The sequence below is a fragment of the Haplochromis burtoni genome, unplaced genomic scaffold (genome assembly GCF_018398535.1).
Source record: "Haplochromis burtoni strain Fernald_Lab_line unplaced genomic scaffold, NCSU_Asbu1 Contig_238, whole genome shotgun sequence".
NCBI classification, from domain to species: Eukaryota; Metazoa; Chordata; class Actinopteri; order Cichliformes; family Cichlidae; genus Haplochromis; species Haplochromis burtoni.
Genome location: NW_024582599.1, coordinates 131,677 through 151,091, shown reverse-complemented (window position 1 = coordinate 151,091; position 19,415 = coordinate 131,677). Strand labels below are relative to the sequence as shown.

General features: G+C 41.4%; 1 protein-coding gene and 2 non-coding genes across 6 annotated transcripts; all 3 read left to right on the top strand.

Annotated features, from left to right (window-relative positions):
* Positions 1 to 206: 206 nt before the first annotated feature.
* srsf7a (serine and arginine rich splicing factor 7a) lies at positions 207 to 19,415 on the top strand. Of its 4 annotated transcripts, XR_001336888.2 has the most exons (9): positions 10,601 to 10,829; positions 14,088 to 14,321; positions 14,442 to 14,615; positions 14,742 to 14,828; positions 15,032 to 15,073; positions 16,328 to 16,372; positions 17,311 to 17,409; positions 18,217 to 18,751; positions 19,352 to 19,415. XR_001336888.2 is itself a non-coding variant. In XM_005937986.3 (8 exons), exons 2-8 carry the CDS (start codon positions 14,098 to 14,100, stop codon positions 18,308 to 18,310), a joined length of 765 nt encoding a protein of 254 aa, XP_005938048.1. In that variant the 5' UTR covers positions 207 to 273; positions 14,088 to 14,097; the 3' UTR covers positions 18,311 to 19,409. The 4 variants fall into 4 exon arrangements, 3 of the variants coding, with proteins under 3 accessions (XP_005938048.1, XP_005938047.1, XP_005938049.1); XM_005937986.3 differs by lacking the exon at positions 10,601 to 10,829 and adding an exon at positions 207 to 273 and having other exon boundaries at positions 18,217 to 19,409; XM_005937985.3 differs by having other exon boundaries at positions 18,217 to 19,409.
* LOC121815540 lies at positions 1,059 to 1,249 on the top strand. The gene has a single exon (XR_006055169.1). It is a non-coding gene; the product is annotated as a U2 spliceosomal RNA (small nuclear RNA).
* LOC121815557 lies at positions 4,208 to 4,371 on the top strand. The gene has a single exon (XR_006055181.1). It is a non-coding gene; the product is annotated as a U1 spliceosomal RNA (small nuclear RNA).

Genomic DNA, 19,415 nt, shown 5'->3' with positions numbered 1-19,415 from the left:
TGAAAATAAAAGTTAAATAAAAATAAATAAATACAAAATAAATGCTATATTTGTATAAAAACTCCAACATAATTATTTGTGAAAAGGCTACATTAAGCTTCCGATAAAAAAAAAACATTGATATGATGGCAAACTATTTCACGAAGTAACAATAAAACGGTTGGTACTTAATAGAGGGTTCGAGTTAGTGGGTCAAACTCACCACCACTGCGCATGCTCAGATCTAGTTCGACGCCACCTGAGCATCAATTAGCAGGTTGACGGAGACTTTTAGTAAGTCAGTTTCTACCTAATAACTTTATAATTTATAATTATTAGTTCATGTTTAGACCACTGTGTCGATGAAAAAAGCTCTTCCAGTTTTTCGGGTATTTTTAAAAAGCAGGTTGACTGACTCGCGGCTCTTCGTGGATTTGTGCTGTTTAGGTCTCAACTGCAGTCGCCATTTTGGCGATAATGGCTTTTTCCTCACACCAAGCGCGTGTTTATCACAGCCTGCAGAATATTTATAGCGTGTTTAGTTCTCAGACAGATGGATTTACGGGAGACTTTTATGAAGTTTGTTGACTCAAAGTATGTGCTAGCTTTCATTTGTTGCATGTTAGCGGTAGGATGTTGTCAGACTTTGACTGGTATCTGCTGCTGTCATGTAGAGGGTGTTCTGCAAGGAAAACTCGAGCCAGAAAAAAAGGATTTTCGTTAATATTTACAATTTGTTCATGGAGTTGACTGTTGTAAATACCCTAGAGTGTAACTTAAAGAGTGCAGTTAGCCCTCCGCGCCACCAGAGACCGCTAGTGAAGTTCGTTTTTTCTTAACCAGAAACGTAAAAACATTAACTCTTTCTGCTAAATTAAACCTCTGTTTCGTTAGTGAAAATAGCACTTGTATTTAACGTAATGGACGTGAGTTTTATAACATTAATATTGTTAAATTAAGTGTACTACTTGTTTTTTGCTTTTCTGCTTCCTATTGGACGGAAGAGTACCACGTTTCCGAACCGTGAGTGAGGGAGACTGTGCGGGGAGTGACTCCGTCTGCTCCGACGTATTCCCGGCATCGCTTCTCGGCCTTTTGGCTAAGATCAAGTGTAGTATCTGTTCTTATCAGTTTAATATCTGATACGTCCCCTATCCGGGGACCATATATTAAATTGATTTTTGGAACAGGGAGATGGAATAGGGGCTTGCTCCGTCCACTCCACGCATCGACCTGGTATTGCAGTATCTCCAGGAACGGTGCACCCCCCTAAACATGTGGAAAAAAAGTAAAAGTTTGTCTAGGTGTCCACAGCAGCAGTGTAACTGAGAGTCCTCGCGGTTTCTTGTGGCTGATCACCAATTTGCAATATTAGGTTATTATATTAAGTTGCAACACACCAACAATGCAAACACATAGTTGCTGCAGACAAAGCAGCACACACGCACACTCTTCCATCTACAGTGGGAAACAAAACCACATCTACATTTATTGTCTTTAAGTCTTCTATTGATCATTTTCCAATATCTTTTTCTATATATTGGCACATTTATTTCAGTAGAAACAGAAAGCAGCTTGTGATTTGAGCTATTTCTCATATTTTGTAGGCTTTGTAATATATTATATTATTTAATTAGTTCAGTCTGTTACTGTTATCCTCTTGGAGCAACTGTAACCCACATAATTTCCTTAAGGATTATTAAATGATTCTGATTAGAGAAGAAAAAGGTGCAGTGCTGGTGGATAATATTTTTATTTTGCTTGCAGTAAATATTTTTATTTTATTTAACCTTCATTTATACAGCTAGTTCCAGTGAGACTAAATGTCTTATTTACAGTAGTCCAGTCTGCTTCTTAACCATCTATTATTTTCTCAAGTAGAACCTGGATCGTCTTTATGTGTTTCACTGAATGTGCCTTAGAGAGAAAATGTTAAACCCTAGTACGTGTCTGCCTGTGTCCAGTGACGTATAACAATCTCTTGCTATGAAAACTATTGTTGTTCATGAAATAAGTGGCTGTGTCACCCAGCAGCTCTCTGTGGGCTGTGGGTTTGGTCTTTATGTTTATTATCCGAAGCGCTTTTCTCTTAAAATCGGCTCATTCCTTGGTAAATCTGACTATGACTATATCAGCTGCATCTATTGGGTTATTTTGGTAATAGATTGATCTATTGATGTTTTTTTTTTTACCCATCAATTGTTTCATTTTTCTAAAAAGACCCCCAAACCTTTTGTATTTACGTGACATCTGAAATTGTAATTTTTTAAAGAAAATATTTTTCTTAACTGCCAAAATATATAAATGCGCTCAAGTAAAGTCAAAGCCAAATAAAGTAAGATAAATATGCAATCTAAAATAAGATAGAAAAACTGAATCTTTACTGTCTTCGTGGAAGGCTTTGAGATTTGTTCATGCGTCTGCTTGTTTAAGTGTGCAGTGAATTTCTGTCTGTAAGCCTTTAAAGGAGAATGTGGTGCCTGCAATGCAGCGATGCGAGTATATCAGCAGTCTGAAGTTTGCCTTTGATGCAAAGTTTTTATGCTGCTGCAAACAAGATGTTATGATGGTGTAGACATTAATTAATATTAATAATAATTTAGTGTCCAACGTAACGTCACTGCTGCTGTGGTGATGTCAGTGCTTCTTTTCAAAACTGGGCCCTGTGTTTGCTTAATATTGTCAGACTTTTTATTCACACGCTGCTCCTAAATCCCTTTGTATCGCAGGTCTGCTTTTAGTCGCAAATGCAGGTGAAATGCACGCGTTTACATCCTTGAACACATCGGCAGGCTACAGAGCTGGGCATTAAATGAAGCAGCGAAGCAAAGACTGTGTTGAGGATGGTTTATAATCCAATTTTTCAAAATACTTGATGAATCGCTGCAGCCCTATTTCACTGTAAGAAGTGTAATTCTTGCAAAATGCATGCATTGAAGTAACATTTAAAGTAAGAAAAGGCTTCGGCTCTTCTGTAATAGGTTTTGTATTTGATTTTGGATCTGGACAGTTACTGAGGGTCGCCTGTGAGACGAGGGAGAATAGTAGGAAATATTGATCCAGCTATCACCCCCTCATCATCTTGTTTCCTGTCACTGCAAAAGTGGACAGGAATGCTGCTCTGCAGAATGTCCGATGTAGTTCCAGATATCTGGCTGATAGCAGCATCTCATCTTGACCATTTGGTGCCATTTGTTTTTCTCTGCAGCTGTCGTGTATTTCACCAAGCATGACATTTATATTTGTTAGTTCAGGTGTAAGAAGGAGAAGCATACTTCTGCAGTCATGGCAGTCCAGGCTTTGTTATGTGCAGAAGGGCCTAAACTCAACTCCAGCTGCAGCATTTGTTCTTGGTCCCTGTGAGCTGCAGGGAGCTCATGCGGTGGACTCGTCCTTAATCTGTGTTTTCTGATAGGTCAGTCGATCTTGTCTTTCTCACTGTTATCACTGGTCAAGGTGAACATTCAGGGTACGGCAAACTTACAACCCAGAGAGGAAATGCCCAAAGTATGTGACTGGCTGCAGACTTTTAAAAATGGAATCGCATTGAGTAATCAGATGGCAAGAGCGAGCGTCAGCCAAGAGCAATTAGAAATTGAATGCAGACAGATGTGAATGAATCTCCAATAAAAGCAGTGACAGGTTCAAATACTTTTGTTTGACCTATTGAGTCAAACAATGAGAGTCAAATATTGAGAGGAGTCTGAAGCTGCAGAATGTAGTTTGAAATGATTAAAGTGAGTGTTCCTCCGGGACAGTAGGGGGCAGCAGCAGGAGGAGAGTGAACTGTTCAGCAGCACATAACAAAGGAACAGGAAGTGGTTGTGCTGTTGGCAGAAAACGTGTGTGCTTTATGTGTTTTTTCCTTTTTTCTAAACATCAGACGTGAATCAAACAGTTTTCAGCTGCAGTTTGATTCAACTTGGAGTTACTTGAACTTCCTGTTGGTTTGTTGGTGGATTTAAGGAGGTTAAATGGATGAAAAAAGGTGATCTTTCAGTTAGCTTTTGTTGTGCAGATGCAGCAATGCATGATGGGAAAGACTCCCCGTATATTTTAAACTAAATAACCTGATGTGGCTCTGTTGGAAGCTCCTTCCTGTGTATATAACTAGTGTGTAGTCCCAGCCTCCTGCAGGCTGTGTTTGTGTTGATTGTGAGATTGTGAGCACCGTGAGTGTGCAGGGTTTGTGTGTGAAAGAGTCCCCCATGTGTGAGATGAACAACTCATACTTACCTGGCAGGGGAGATACCATGATCAAGAAGGTGGTTCACCCAGGGCGAGGCTCAGCCATTGCACTCCGGTTGTGCTGACCCCTGCGAATTCCCCAAATGTGGGAATCTCGACTGCATAATTTCTGGTAGTGGGGGACTGCGTTCGCGCTCTCCCCTGATCACATGTTCAAAGAAAACAGAGAAAAATACATACCCAGTCAGGTTTATGGTATTCATCAAGTCTCAGGATTTCAACTTGAGCTTCATGTGGCTCATGTGCCGAACCACATGAGCGGATGTTATCAAGCCAACGTGTTGAATGAAAATTACCATAAGAAGAAGCTTTAAGTTTGCCAAGAAGGTGGTTCACCCAGGGCGAGGCTCAGCCATTGCACTCCGGTTGTGCTGACCCCTGCGAATTCCCCAAATGTGTGCAGCTTTACTAGACACACAACAGAAAAATGCTTGGGCTAACATAGAACTGTGTGACCTGGTACATCTGTGACTGTTTTCAATGGGAATGAAACCACAAAAATTCAGTGTTGTGAGGAATCACTGTATTTCACAGAGGACTTGCCGATATGGAAAAAAAATCTTATTGTAGTTTTAAATTAGGACTGCAGCAATTCATCGAGTACGTTGATGATTCGATTATAACAGTATTTGCTTCGATGCTTCTTTCAGTGCCCGGCTCTGTAGCCTGCCAATGTGTTAAATGATGTAAATGCAAGCATGTCACACACATTTGCGACTAGAAACTGACCTGCAATACAAACATATTAAGGAGCAGCATGTGAATAAAAAGTTTGACAACATTAAGCAAACACAGGGCCCAGTTTTAAACCAAAACACTGATAACACAACAGCAGCAGTGACTGTTGTGTTAGTGGTCCACTTTAACTTGGAGCTGGAGTCGCTGCAAAGAGATGGAGCTGTTACTGGGACGGTGAAGTCAGTTGAGTAAAAGACCACTTTTCTGGCGTCCAAAACAGCAGCGCTGTTCCAATAATCACCAGTAAAACCATTACTGGGAAGAAACTAGCAGGCGTCTTTCATCAAAGCACCTGATCAACAAAATCCAACATTAAGAAAAGTGAACTCTTTTAGCTGCTTCATCCAGCGCCAATTGTGTTACACAGAAGAAAATCTGCAGTAAAGCTACAGAAGTAAGGCAACATCAAAATATGCATCTGAACAGAGAACTTGGTCCTAACTTTACCTGACCGGTTAAATTAAACACCTTGCTGATAGCTAAGCACATAAAAGGTTTAGTTATTTGTTTTTTGACAGGTGTTGTCTGCAGTTAAACTTTTAATTTAAAAAGAAAGCTTTAATGTGTGCTTGGATTTGATATATAAAGTCCAAGCACACACTATAAACTGAGAAAGTTTTTATTTTATAAACAAATTAATGCTCAATTGGACTCTTTGCTGTAAGCTGGAGCCACATTTAACGAAATGGGGTTTTGTCCCTGTTGTTGTTGCTGGTTACAAACACTAGGTTGCAGTCATTGTCAAAGTTCTATCATTTGTTTTGGAAAAACTTAAATCCTCTGTTAGCCATTTATTGGTAATGTGAGTAAGTAGCCATACTTTGTGGACTGGTTTGTGTTTGCTGAACATTTGTTGATGAAACAGTGTTTGTAGCTGGTTAAAAAGCCTGATGTTGGTATAAAAATGGTTTGTTTTAGTTTATTTTTGTGCAGAATATGCAGAACAATGCACATAGACTAGGATTGAGTGAGATTTCTAGTTGTTAGCAGGCGGTTAGTAGTGGAGTAGCAAAAAGTTTATTCGACATTGTGAACTCTGTTATCCTCTAGGAAACGTATCAGAACCACCTCTGCTTTAACCTGAGACTACGTCTACACTAACCCGGATAAATTGGAAAACTGTTTTCGTCTACAAACGCTCCGCATCCACACTGAAAGCGCTACATTCCTGTACTGTGCATGCGTGAAAAGTAATATGATTGAGCTGCGTCATTTCCATCTGCCGTTTATTTACTTTCCGGCTCTTTGAAAAGTTGCTGCAAAATGTTGAGGAAATGTGCCAAGTTTTATCTGGAGCATGTACAAACTGATATGAATCTTTAATAGGGCTGTCAAAATTGAGAGCAAACAAAACAACTGCTGTACAATTCAGTCCACCATCTTAGTTGAATTGGTCACATGACTGCATCGTATGACATCGTTTTCGAAAGCCTCCGTTTTCACAGTCCACACTGTGACACAAAAACAGTGATTTCAAATGTATCCACTTTCGAGAGCGTTTTCAAAAAGCTCAGTTTTCCTTGACCAAAAATGCCGTCTCAGTGTGGACGGAAGGCCAAAATGGAGAGAAAAAGATGCGTTTACAAACAAAAACGTATTAGTGTGGATATGGTCTGTGATAGGTTTGTAGCTTGAACCCATCCGCTGGAACGTGGAAGGCAATATAATTACACTGCAAAGCAAGACACAAGTAGGCAAGCTTCTTCATGTTTCTCGTGCACGGGAGAGAACCGGACAGGCACCGTTCCTTCGCTTGACCCCAGTTGCTCTCGTCCGTTCTCCCGTAACACTGTTCTTTTATTGAGGTTACATGAATATGCATAGGTTCATTAACATATGACGTCTACATACACATAAATGACAATCAACAATACAAATCTAACAGTCTGAGATGCAGACAATCCAGACTTGGGTTTACAGTCAAGAGACATCTTATGGGAAGCACAGAAACAGTTCATGAGTGAAGGGATAAGATGGGTTAATTTCAATATAGGTGGTTTACTCTTGCTATAAAGCGAGAGTAAACCAGACCCTGCAGGAACTCGCAGCACTCTTACATTTCTCCATCTTAAAAGTTTGTGGACAAGACACAGTTGGCACAACTCATGAAAAACAAAGACGGACAACTTTGGAAACCAAAAACACAAACGTATCACTTCAAGTCAATATCCAGACCATCTGGAAAAGAACAGGAGGATGGCTAACTAAAGCCAGCCAGAATAACTAGGCGATGAACTTATTAGATGGGGACCTCAAACAGAAAACCGGAAAAGGATGTGCTACTCAGAAGACTCATGTTTCTCATATCTCCACAGCAGCCTTCCATAGTTTATCTCAACTCCGCTACAGAAACAGTAATAAAGATTAATAAATGAACACTATCTGAAGCAAAGCAAATTGGCAAAACTGTTAAAGAGGCCCTCTACAGTGCAAGAATTCCTTTGTCCAACCTCAACATTAAAGAAAAGCCCATCACATCCCTGAGTAAAGGCCAAAACATTGACGTACTACCAGCTGACTGGAAAGGTGCATAATTCCTCAGTCCCAGCAACATTTATGAGGTCTTAAGGGAGACCTCACAAGCAGCTACAAAGTAATTAATTGCAAAAGTCATTAACAACCTCTAAGCGAATAAGCCCTTTACCACCCAACATACCACCGCCTTTATTCTGGAGATACTCAAAGTCCATATATCTGAGTGCACTGATCCACAAAGGAGGAGTCCTACTTTTAATAATAAAAACCACCAAACACCTCGTCACCATCTTAACTACACATGCCCCACATCAAAGACTCAGACTTCACCAATAAGGTGTGTAAGCTTACTCTACATGAAACCATAGCATCCTTTGATATCATCTCACAGTTGTAAGCCTACAATTGAGCCAGTGCAGATGCAGTCCGAAAACGATTAGAGGGAGTCAACTCCTCACACGACAGAACTAGCTTTACCTCCAATCAGTATCCTGTTAGACGTTGTAAACATGCACGACAGACCCAGTGGCGTTGTGATAATTTTTACTTCTTTAATGACGGTTGCTGGACACACACAGCTGCAGCTGTCCCGCTGCCAGCTCAACATAACAACAACAACGTTAACTCAAAATCCAGGCTTTTAAGCCAGCGAGGCGTGATTGCAGATATATTATCCCCCCCATGCTGAAACCACATGGGCACTCGACGAACTGTTTGATATTATCGACCGGCAGGAAACATTACAAAAGGCAAAAGGTAAAGGAGAGGAACACACACAGAAAGAAAGCTCTTAAAATGGGCTTATCCCAACTGGGCCTTCATCAAATTTGGGAAGCTGCACAGGAAAAAAGGTCAGACACCACCTAGGTAGAAACACAGTAACAGGTGGAACAATTTTCTCATCCCTTATGTAGCAGGTTTTTCAGAGAAATTCAGGAACTTTTTCACCAAGCATGACATCCCAGTGCACCACAGACCCTAGCCACACACTTGCACAAAAACTGATTCATGCCATGGACAAAACTCCCAACAAAACTGCTGTGCAGTGCAGCGAGGAGTCCTGAGTTCTAAATTGGAGAAACAAAGCAGCCACTTCATAAACGTAAGATACAACATAGAAGAGCCACTTCGATAGGACAATACTCAGCTATACAAAGAAGACAGGCCGTTCGAGAGAAAAGTGAACGACCATCATTGAACTGAGGGCGGGTGGTTTACAACACCAGCTATCAGCCACCTACAAGGCAGTCCTCTCAATCCTTCCCAGGCACTTCAACCCCCATTCACACCTTACCTCAGATAGCTATTGAAGCTATCTGAGGCTGTGTTTCACCTGTTGACCCCAGGATTAAAAATGACTCGCACCTTTAACAGCTTGGCTCTTGTGATGACTCACATTATAAACAGAATAATCATAATCATAGTCACAGGGGCGATCGTGGCTCAAAGAGTTGGCAGTTCGTCTTGTAACCGGAACGTTGCCGGTTCGAGCCCCAGCTCAGACAGTCTCAGTCGTTGTGTCCTTGGGCAAGACACTTCACCTGCCGCCTACTGGTGTTGGCCAGAGGGGCCGATGGCGCGATATGGCAGCCTCGCTTCTGTCAGTCTGCCCCAGGGCAGCGGTGGCTACAACTGTAGCTGCCTCCACCAGTGTGTGAATGTGAGAGTGAATGAATAGTGGAATTGTAAAGCGCTTTGAGGGCCCCAAAAAGTGCTATATAAATGCAGTCCATTATTATTAATAAATAACGTGTTGAAAAACGGAGTAGGAAAAAGTAACGCTTATTTAAAATCCTATGGCCTAAACTGTTTCATGACATGCAATTTTAATTTCCCTTTGCTGTTTGGCTTTATAGGGTTCTATCGAACCCTATAAAGCCACAATTGATTAATGATGTGCAAAACTCGAACACAGCAACATTTTTTCCTGAGTATAAAAACAATTGTGCCCCTTTGAGCAATATGGCTTATTTGAAAGCCATTTGAAAGAGCAAAATTTTGTATTGTTGTCTAGACAACCCAAAATGTGATGTGCCCAAATGTGGATGCCAGGTCCTAGGAGCTTAATTTAATTCAGTGAGTTTGGTCAGTGAGCTACCAGAATAATATAATTTATACATTTATTTCTGACAATTTAAGACCAAAGAGTTGCTGAAGGATTTTCAATAACTGCACCAGCATTTCTTCATAATGCAGAAAAAATGAGCACAGTGTGGAAATTGCACTTTTTTTTTCTTACATGAAGATATCCTGAAGATTGAATGCGCAGTTAAGCTTCTGAGTCACAGGCTAGTTTCAATGGTTCAGCTTACTTAAGACCAACATTGGCTGTAAATGGCCCACAATGTAAAATAAGTTTGAAATCTCTTGAGTTTCCACCACATGGTTAGGAAATGAACATGTCTTTTATATCAGGGATGCATTTACTGATACAATAAAGACAGTATCTGCACAGCTTGTCTATTAAAGTTGATCTGTTACATCAGCACAAGGGGACATTAAAAAGCAAACATCAATTTACAACATTGTTTTTGTTTGTTTTTGAATAAAATTAAAACTGTTTAAACAAAACCTCCTGTTGAGACAAATTTCAAAAAGAAAGCTTTATCATGCTTTTGATGAGCCTACTGTTTTTAGTGTCGTGCTCTACCATTAAGATTAACTGTGAGTTAAATTTAATATGGAGAGATTTAGTTACTGTCAATGTTATTATTCATAATCTTTAAAACAATTTGTTTCCAAAAATTTGACAGTAGGTATAAATAAGGATATGGCATATCCTCATATTATATCAGCAGTACCTTTTTAAAATTTTTGTTTGTGTGTTTGTTTAAAGTAGACAAACGATCTGTGAGTCCAGAGGTTTGCATCAGCGGGCTTTTTGGAAAATTCAGGGTTAAAATTAAACTAAATCAAGGAAGTGCAAGCAAAACTACAAGATCATATTAGAGATATACTGACTACTTGTGAAACCATACACGTGCTTAGCTAATGTGGAGCCAATTGTTGTAGTCATTAGGAAATGTAGCAGTTATAAGTACATCAGCTTTTCTGCTTTGGGACTTAAAGTGGGAAGTTCTTGCTGTGGTAATTCTTCATTTTGGTCGTTTTATTTTGAAAATATTCACCGGACGTTTCCGGCTTCGCTGTTGAAGTCACAGTGCGCAGCTGCGGTAGTCGCTTTGCAGTGGTGGTTGGTTTCTTTTGCTTTTGTAGCCGCTCATCTTGCGGCAGAGCCATGTGGAAGCGCCCCTGATGATCGTCTGTTCGGCTTTGTAAACAGTTTAAATCGCAGAAATCAAATTGAACTGTGACGATACGACGTCTGGCTTCAGTTTGACGCGGCTGAAGTTCGTCTTAGGAGCGGAATCAGAAATCATCGGACGAAGGTAAGATCTGGCTAACGCGTGCTACCGCCATTGTTTATAGGCAAGCGCGGACCGAGGCCTCGAGTAATTCCGAAAATAACTGCTCGCACGTATGCAGCAAACTCAACAAGATCTGCTTTTTCTGTTTTACTTGTAGCCGATTAGCTTATTTGCGTGCATAAAGTTGGTGTTTAAAAGTGTGTTGTTGAACTGGAAGTGGCGTGGCCTTCCGTCTGTGAGACGCACACGGAGGTTAGCGCCGGTTTCCTGAACGGATACCCAGCGGTGTTCGCTTAAAAATACGCGGGAGACAAAAGATCGTATTGTATAAGACGCCGGTGAATTACACAGATCGATCAGCGAATATAGTTTAATCCAACCAGATCGGAGGGCCTCGGGGCCTGGCCGTTATCAGATATATAGATGTAGTGAACTTCAAAAAGCTACTGGTCCGGTTAATAAATGACTAGCGTCGTACCTGCGTGTGAAAGATGACCTTTGTAAAAGCATTGATGGATAAAGGTTATCTTTTCAGTACCTGATACAAAAGAAGACGAAACGAAACAATGTAACGGACATGATCAACCCAAGTCGGACACACAATCACCCCAATGGCTGTGTCAATAGGATTTTTTTAAAGCGGTTTTTAACCCACCTCGGAATCAATAAAAGAAAGCCTTTATGTAGCCAGTATGCCAAATTTCTTATCTCTGCGTTTTTAAACGAGTAAGAGGCATTAATATACTGGGTGCTTTGCTTTTCAAAGCTTTAAAATTTACAAAAAATTGTAAAAGCATTAACAGTTTGCATCATTTCCATCTTAAAAATAACACATCTTAACGAGTAGTAGTTGTAGATTAGAACACAAGCACCTGGAAACCAAGGCTACGATTCTTGGGGTGGAAATATCTGGAACAGTGATAAGAGTTTCTGTTTTGTTAGAATTTAACTTTAGGAAATTGGCGTTTAACCAAGTGTGGAGAGCTCCTTAGGTCAGCAAGAACAGGACAGATGCATGTCACTGGATATAGATGGCAAATGTTTTTAAAATGAGCAATTATCTGTCCAAGAGGTGTAGATCCTTCTGGATCGCCACAGGATAAGGCAACCTTTTCTCCAAGAAATGGTGACAAGATAACTGTCTGCGGGACACCAATTGAACACACCGACCACTTGATATTACCTACTTGTACAGTATCAAAACTTCTATAGTATAATTTTCTCCTGAGCCCATCAAAGTGTCACTGACTTTTTCTACCTTTCCAGAAAAGGGAAATCCTGCTCAGCTCTAACCTTTTCTAAAATCTGTGGGAAATAAGGCGGTAAAGATTGGTCCTGGCTACATTTGTTTTCAGCCAGAGTGGAACAATGGCACGCTTAAACGAGGTGGAACAGTGTCAGGCCAACCACATGAGGTCCTGCTGCATTAAACATTTATAAAAATGGTGATGTGGGAAGTACTTCTGCAGAGCTTGATGACAAGTTTAATTTCACACATGTGGTCAGTTGCCAGGGTTACAGGATACACCGGGAATATGTTTGAATCAGAAATGGCTGAATTTGACTTTAAAATTAAAAGGAGGTGATTGATCTTTGTAGGGCTGTTCGATATAACGATATATATCGGATAACGATATAAAAATGTCTATCGTTTCATTTTACGCTATCGTTTGTTTCGTGGTGTCGCAAAATAGACTATTTACAGCAATATTTTTTTCATGGTTTTGATGGTCACTGTAGTGGCTATATTAATTTCTTAAAGTTCTCTCTTTCTCTTATATTTAATATAACCACACTACAGACAGACAAGCGACTGTTTTTATGCGTTGTCGTTAGCAACAACTACGGTAAAACCATCACGTGTCCGCTTGTTTATCTTCTACATAAACCTTTCACAATAAAGCTCAAGATCCTGTTGAGACCTTTCAAAGTACGCTTAATCACGTAAAAGAGTATGCAGAGTGTTTACGAATGAGAAGCAAAAAAGAGCCGCCAGGTGCTAAAAAATAGACCTTAGACTCAAACGTTAGAACAGGCCTTGCCCCGCAGCACGCCGTGTAATAAATACTCACAAAGAAAACGGCGGCTGTTACAACTTATGTCTAAAAATGTGTAGTTTCATGCTTCGGTCGACTCCAGGTGCACGACTCCCAGCTGGAAACACTTTACGCAAGTCGAGCTGCCCGCGATTCTCAAAATGTACAGAAAATGTAAAAAAATATTATTATTTTTTTTAATATCGTTATCGGGACGATAGATGTCTTATATCGGGATATGAGATTTTGGTCATATCGCACAGCCCTAGATCTTTGTTTAAAGGTGTAGGATGTTTCTGGCACGCTGTAAGATTGCAGATCAATTATGGCACTTTAACATCTCACTGTTCCTTCAAACAGCCTTGGTGTTCTGCAATATAGTCCCCCCCCCCAGTTTATATACAGCTGGTTGATTCAAGTATCTGCAGGGACCCTTTCTATAGTTCCAAACCATGCCAGCAAAATATACCAGAGCTACCAGGTCCCCCTCGCTGTAAGGGTCATGGGTTTATAATCACTTTTCCAACTGTCTTTATGTATGCAATATTAACCAAACTAGATAAGCATTAGGTACAACCCAGATAGTAGGAGACACAAAACACAGTCGCTAATTCAGGAAACCTGATCTCTACATGTAGGTAATTATAAAGCCAGTGGTAAAAGCGCACCTTTAGATTTAAGTGTAAATGTTTGGAAAGGGCAGGAGGACCACACCTGAGGATTTAATGATGCATTCACATGAAACACAAAGGGATATTTCACCTTGTGTCACTCACATGAATACGGTTGTTGAAAATCTGCCATTAAGTCCTTCAATTTCATTGACTTTGATTGATTGGTAATTTATTTCAACATGTGAACAATATACAAGTACATTTAGAAAAGAAAATAAGAGAGAGAGAAAATACTATACAAATTACATACAATTTGTCAATGAAAAGTTGAGCTATTGTGCTCCGGCTGCTCTGAGTAACCTGAAGTTTAAAAGAAAGAAAGATTCTGACACACTTCCACGCAGCAGTCATGCACTAATTGTAACATCTGGCAGAAAACGAGCATATTCTAGAAATTTCAACCTTTCCTATATAAAATTTTTAAAAAGTTAAATCTGAGTAAATTTGATGGGACACAACAGTTTACTCCATTTAATCTTATTTCCCAAATGTAAAGTGACGTTTTTTTATAAAAATGTATTCTTCTCACTATGATCCCCGTCTTAAATATATTTACCATCTCCCTGCAGGTGAGAAAAAATGTCCTACTACTCATCCTCCCGTAGCTCGTCTCGGGCCACTGACTGTAAAGTGTACGTCGGTGACCTGGGCAATGGCGCTGCAAAGGGGGAGCTGGAGCGAGCCTTCAGTTATTACGGCCCACTGAGAAGTGTGTGGGTGGCCAGGAACCCTCCTGGGTTTGCCTTTGTGGAGTTTGAGGATCCCAGAGATGCAGAAGATGCTGTCAAAGGCATGGACGGAAAGTGAGTAAATGTTTTCCTTGGACTGGTCTCGTGTGTCTCACGTACAGGGTGTTTCTTTTCTTTCTTTTTTTCTTTAATTATTCTGTGCTTAACAGTGAAAAACTGATTTGTTCTGCTCAGGATCCTCTGTGGTTCCCGTGTTCGTGTGGAGATGTCAACAGGCCTCTCCAGAAAGGGCCGTGGGCGGCCAAGCCGTCGCCAGTTCGACCCCAACGATCGGTGTTACCAGTGCGGGGACAGGGGTCACTACGCCTATGACTGCTACCGCTTTAGCAAGCGAGGCCGTCGCAGCAGGTGAAGTGAAAGCATGTTTCATTTGAAGGCTCATGTAGCTCGTTTGCCATTTTGTACCATTATAAAACCAGTGCCATGTTATGGATGACTAATGCGGATGGACTCGTTTCTTATTTTTCATTGCAGGTCTCGCTCTCGATCGCGATCCCGCTCCAGATCAAGGTCCCGCGGGCGCCGCTACCGCTCTCGCTCCCGCTCCCGCAGCCGCAGCAGGTATGCCGACACTGACGCACAGACACACCTTGTGATATGTCAACAAGAAAATCTGGTTGTGGTAGATTTGGAAAGGCCAACGACTAAATGTGCTCATCACTGTGTCGGCGTGTGGTTATTGCAATCTCTTAAGCTGTGTAATTTTTTTGGTGTTTATTCTGCCAACTCTGTTGTGCAAACTTTTATTTATTTATGTTTTTTAGGAGCCGACGCAGATCGCCATCCTATTCCAGACGCAGGAGCAGGTAAGAATACAGTTTCCTATGATGAGTGAAGATGAGTAGCTGCTGCTAATTCAGTTTCTCAGAGGCTGAAACTGACTTAAAGTTGGTCTATAACAACAGATGCCTACTATGCAACTAAAGTTGTGTCAACTGTTAAGCCTTCAATTATTTAAAATAAAACTCTTTTGGTCATTATTGAAATCTTAATATTTTAGCCCAACTTACCTTAAAAAACTTAAACATCATGTATTTCTTACATTTCTAAGCAAGTCTTTTAGCATGGCATTTACTTAATCTTTAAATGTAAAGGTAAAGACTCAATAAAAACAATTAAAAAGACGTGTGAGACAGGACAAGCTGGTTTTACAGGCATGCACCAACTGTAACAGGACTGTAGCCGTGTCGCTGTAGATACTGGCACTTGAGGTCTCTTGTAGCTGTTGGTACTCAAATAAGGAAAACATCCTAAACAACTCAGAATCAGAGCTGGTATAGGAGTAAATAATTTGAAATGACAAAGTTTTCTTCACTCTCTGATTGAGCATCAGTTTTCTCTAGAAAGTCTCAACTTTTCCAGCTCACACTTTGTATAATTTGCTGATCTGAGCCCTTGGACTGATATTGAAATGGAGGTGACATTCATGTCATCAACCTGGCCACACCTCATGCACCAGGTTACAAAGATCATGAGGTGCATAAGCAAGCAAAACGACACCAAAACACAACACCCTTTGCAAGAGACAAAACGGCAGCAGCCAGCATGAACTAGGTGTTAGACCCGAGTAGCCTGGGTCTGCCTCTGCTGCAGGAAAAAAGTGCCGCAGTGAGGAGAGCCACAGGCAGCAGCCTCAGGAGACCTGCACAGTTGTAGGGCGAGTGGTGTGCATCACTGAAAGCAGATCACATTACAGGGTTTCCTTGGTCACCATGCACAAAACACAGGTAGTCCACAGAGAGTTGAGCCAAATGTCTTCTGTAATCGTGCTTAACATCCTGTTATGTTTTGGCTGTTTGTTTTTCAAACATTTTAAACCTGAGGAAATTTAAAAACGCTTCTAAAAGTGTTAAACACAAAGTTTTATGACCATCTTACATCAAACACTGATGACGGGCGTGCCGTTAAAACTGGTTACAAAGTGTGGTTATTGTAGCATATGGGCATTTGTCTGTGATACTGAAACCTCTTTAAGAAACAAGTTGGAGAGTAATTACTGGGTGTTCCTGCTGTTCTCCAAAGTTTTATTGAAATCGCTGCTTTTTGTTTTGTGACATCAGGTCTGGATCTCCTGCCCGCTCAAAGTCCAGGACTCCAGCCAGAAGGTGAGTTGTCCACAGATATTCTTATCCCAAACTCACTGTTAGAGCGACGCAGTGAATTTGTTTGTTGCTCTGATGCTGTGCTCTGACCGCTGCTACATGAGAAATTACATTTGTATGTCACTCGGTTCTTCCCTGTAAATCACTTTTTTCAGTGGTAACATGGACTCGCTGTGCTTTTCATGTTAATGTATGGATGGTGTAGTGATGATGAACAAGCATTATTAATGGTGATGGCCACTTCAGTAATACATTATTTAAAAAATGGTTGACTTGGTCGATGCTTACTGGCTACTGTTACAGTGGAACGCACTACTACTGTCAAAAGGTGGCAGTAATGCGGCTGTAATATCTAAATAAATGACATTGGACAAGTCTTCAAGCATCCTCCATCCTTCCTTAGTATTTAGAGAACTTGACACTCTGGTGTTTTGGCTGCACATACTTCAGGGTCACTTCTCTCAATTACCAACTTTCCTAAGAACTAATTGACTGCAGCCCAGGTGTGTAACAGGTGGTGAGTTTAGATCAGAATCAGAAAGACCCAAGGAGCAATTAAGAATGGCATGCAGCAGGAAAAACCTTCAAAGGTATGTGTGTGAGTGAGAAACGAAGGTGAGGCTCAGTAAAGACTCTGCCAGGTAAAGGGAGCATGTCTCGGGTGTGCCACGACTGGGCAGAAATTTAATGGCCGTTAGGTGGGAGCGATCTTCAAAGACTAGAGGAATGGTTTAGAGTGAGGATCGAATAGTATTCTGGTTTGACAGATGCCTGTCCTTAATTATAACAGGCTTGCAAGATGAGTTGAACTTCTTGAAGTGTTTAACAGAACTCAGCTGAGCAGGGAAATGCAGCTCTGCAGTCACATTTACATGTGTCTGCAGATGTAAGATCGTCTTTATCATCTGAAGGTGTCTAAAATATTTTCTGTCTTTAATCAGTCGTTCCAGGTCTCGTTCTCGGTCCGGTTCTGCTCCCAGAGGGCGCTCTGTGTCCAGATCCCGGTCACGTTCTCAGTCTGCTAACCACAAGAGGAACAGGTAAGCCCTCGGTCTAGATGTTCTCTCTCACTTGGACAGGGTGTAGACAGTTTGAGTTTCTGATGCTTAGTCTTTTTTTTTCTTTAAACCAAAACATAATCTAAGTTTTAGATCAAGAATAACAGATTTTAGATATCTTGCGTTCCTGCTGAGGGTCAGTTAAGTTTTTCCACCTTAGCCAGAGTAAGGCAGGGAATTAAATAGACCCTCCTTCCAACTGGAAGCGGCATGCTGCTGTCAGCCGACCATGGCGGGATGACGAGATGGACGACCTCCGAGATCCGTCAGCCTCTTCAGCACAGAGAGATCTTCTGCCTCCGCTGCCAGCAGTGGAGTGGGTGGGGTTTAGGACAGGGATCCCGGCCCTCTGTCTGGTCTAGGGAGGTATACCTAGAGGAATGACTGGATCTCTTTCCTGTGCTCTCTTTTTCAGCTCTTGATGGCTCTGTATTGTCAGCGCTTTGCAGCTTGGCTCTTAATCAGGCCTTTACCCTGAAAAGAAAGCACATGAAAGACTACCTCTGCTCTTGCCTTCCTTTGATATTTTCCTCACTGATGTACCTTGGTCTAAATTTATCTTAAGCTGACAGAATTATTACTTTTTAAAAATTTACTGGATTGACAAGTGTTAAACAAAGAATTTAATGTTTTTATTCTTTCTTAAAATTTACTGAATCTGGCTCTATCAAAAGAGGAAAAAAGTAAAAACAGCTACTAGCAGAGATCAGACAAAGCGACGCCGTAGGTGTGACTTGCGGTAAGCATCTTTGCAGCACAGTTTGTTTATTTTTCATATTTTCTTTAAAGCGTGTGGTGGGAGCTGAGCACTGCACTGACACCGCAGCTGATCCCAGGCCCAGGGTCTGCCAGCTGGCGGTGTGTACGTCCTGCGGGAGGTTGACTAAGCGCTGACCTGAGATCAGCCTTCGCCTGCATCTGGTGTTAGACAGCGAGAAAGAGGTCGACCTACCGACCGAACCCTCCCCACAGTGAATGGGTGTCTGTTCCAACCGACGCACACGCTCAGACGAGATCAGCCCGTGCACACATACAGTTGCTCAACTAGAGTCACCCAGCCAGCCAGCCTTCAGATGTACCAGAGGGCTGACCCACACAGATCACAGTTCGGCATTTTTAAATCCATTACCTACCTACCAGACCCCCCTACCTACCTACCAGAGTTCTTCGCCTCTGTCTTAGCTTCTGAAAGTGAGAGAGCTGACGAGAGATCAGTCTTCAAGAGCCTCCCAGCGCAGTGTATCTCCAAGTTGTAGTCATCCGTCCTTCAGTCCTTTCATCCTTCGCTTCTCTGTACTTGTTGTTTCTGCCACTGTCTCCAAAGGTAACCAAAAATCAAACCCCCTGACAAGCTCATGTTGATGGTGAAAAGAAACATTTGCAGGCTTGATGTAGTCTGAAAAAAAATGGTGTTTTGTAGAAGTTAAAGTTGATCCTTTTTAACAAGCATGCTCATAGTACGTAAGTGTGTGTCTGCATGTGAGAGCGCTTGGGCGAGTGAGTGAAAGACAAACAGGCACCATGAATATTAGTGGGATGATGTGTCTGATACGTTTTTCTCACTGTGTCTCACTTGTTGCCTCATCGTTACCATTTGAAGCAACTTGTCTGTGTTTGTAGGTAAGGGGAGGATTGAGTTCTGCATTTCTTAGAGCACAAATGCTGCTAACCAGCAGCTCTAGAAGCAAAACATGAGACAGTGTCAATCAAAGACCTGCCATTTATTTCAATGAGCGTTTGCTCTGGGGGTTCAATTATGAATTTAGCTTTTGAACATAGATAGCTATTTCTGAAAAGATTAGAGGCAGATGACATGAAGTGTACCTGAGAGGTCAAGGGTTGTTGTTAAGAATGTTAACACTTGTCCGAACTTTCTTCCACCCCTCCCCTGCGGCGGGCTAATTCCTCTTCCTTTCTGTTTCAGTCGTTCCCGTTCGGCAACTCCAAACCGAAGCCCTACTCCAGCAGACGACTGAGCGAAGGCGACT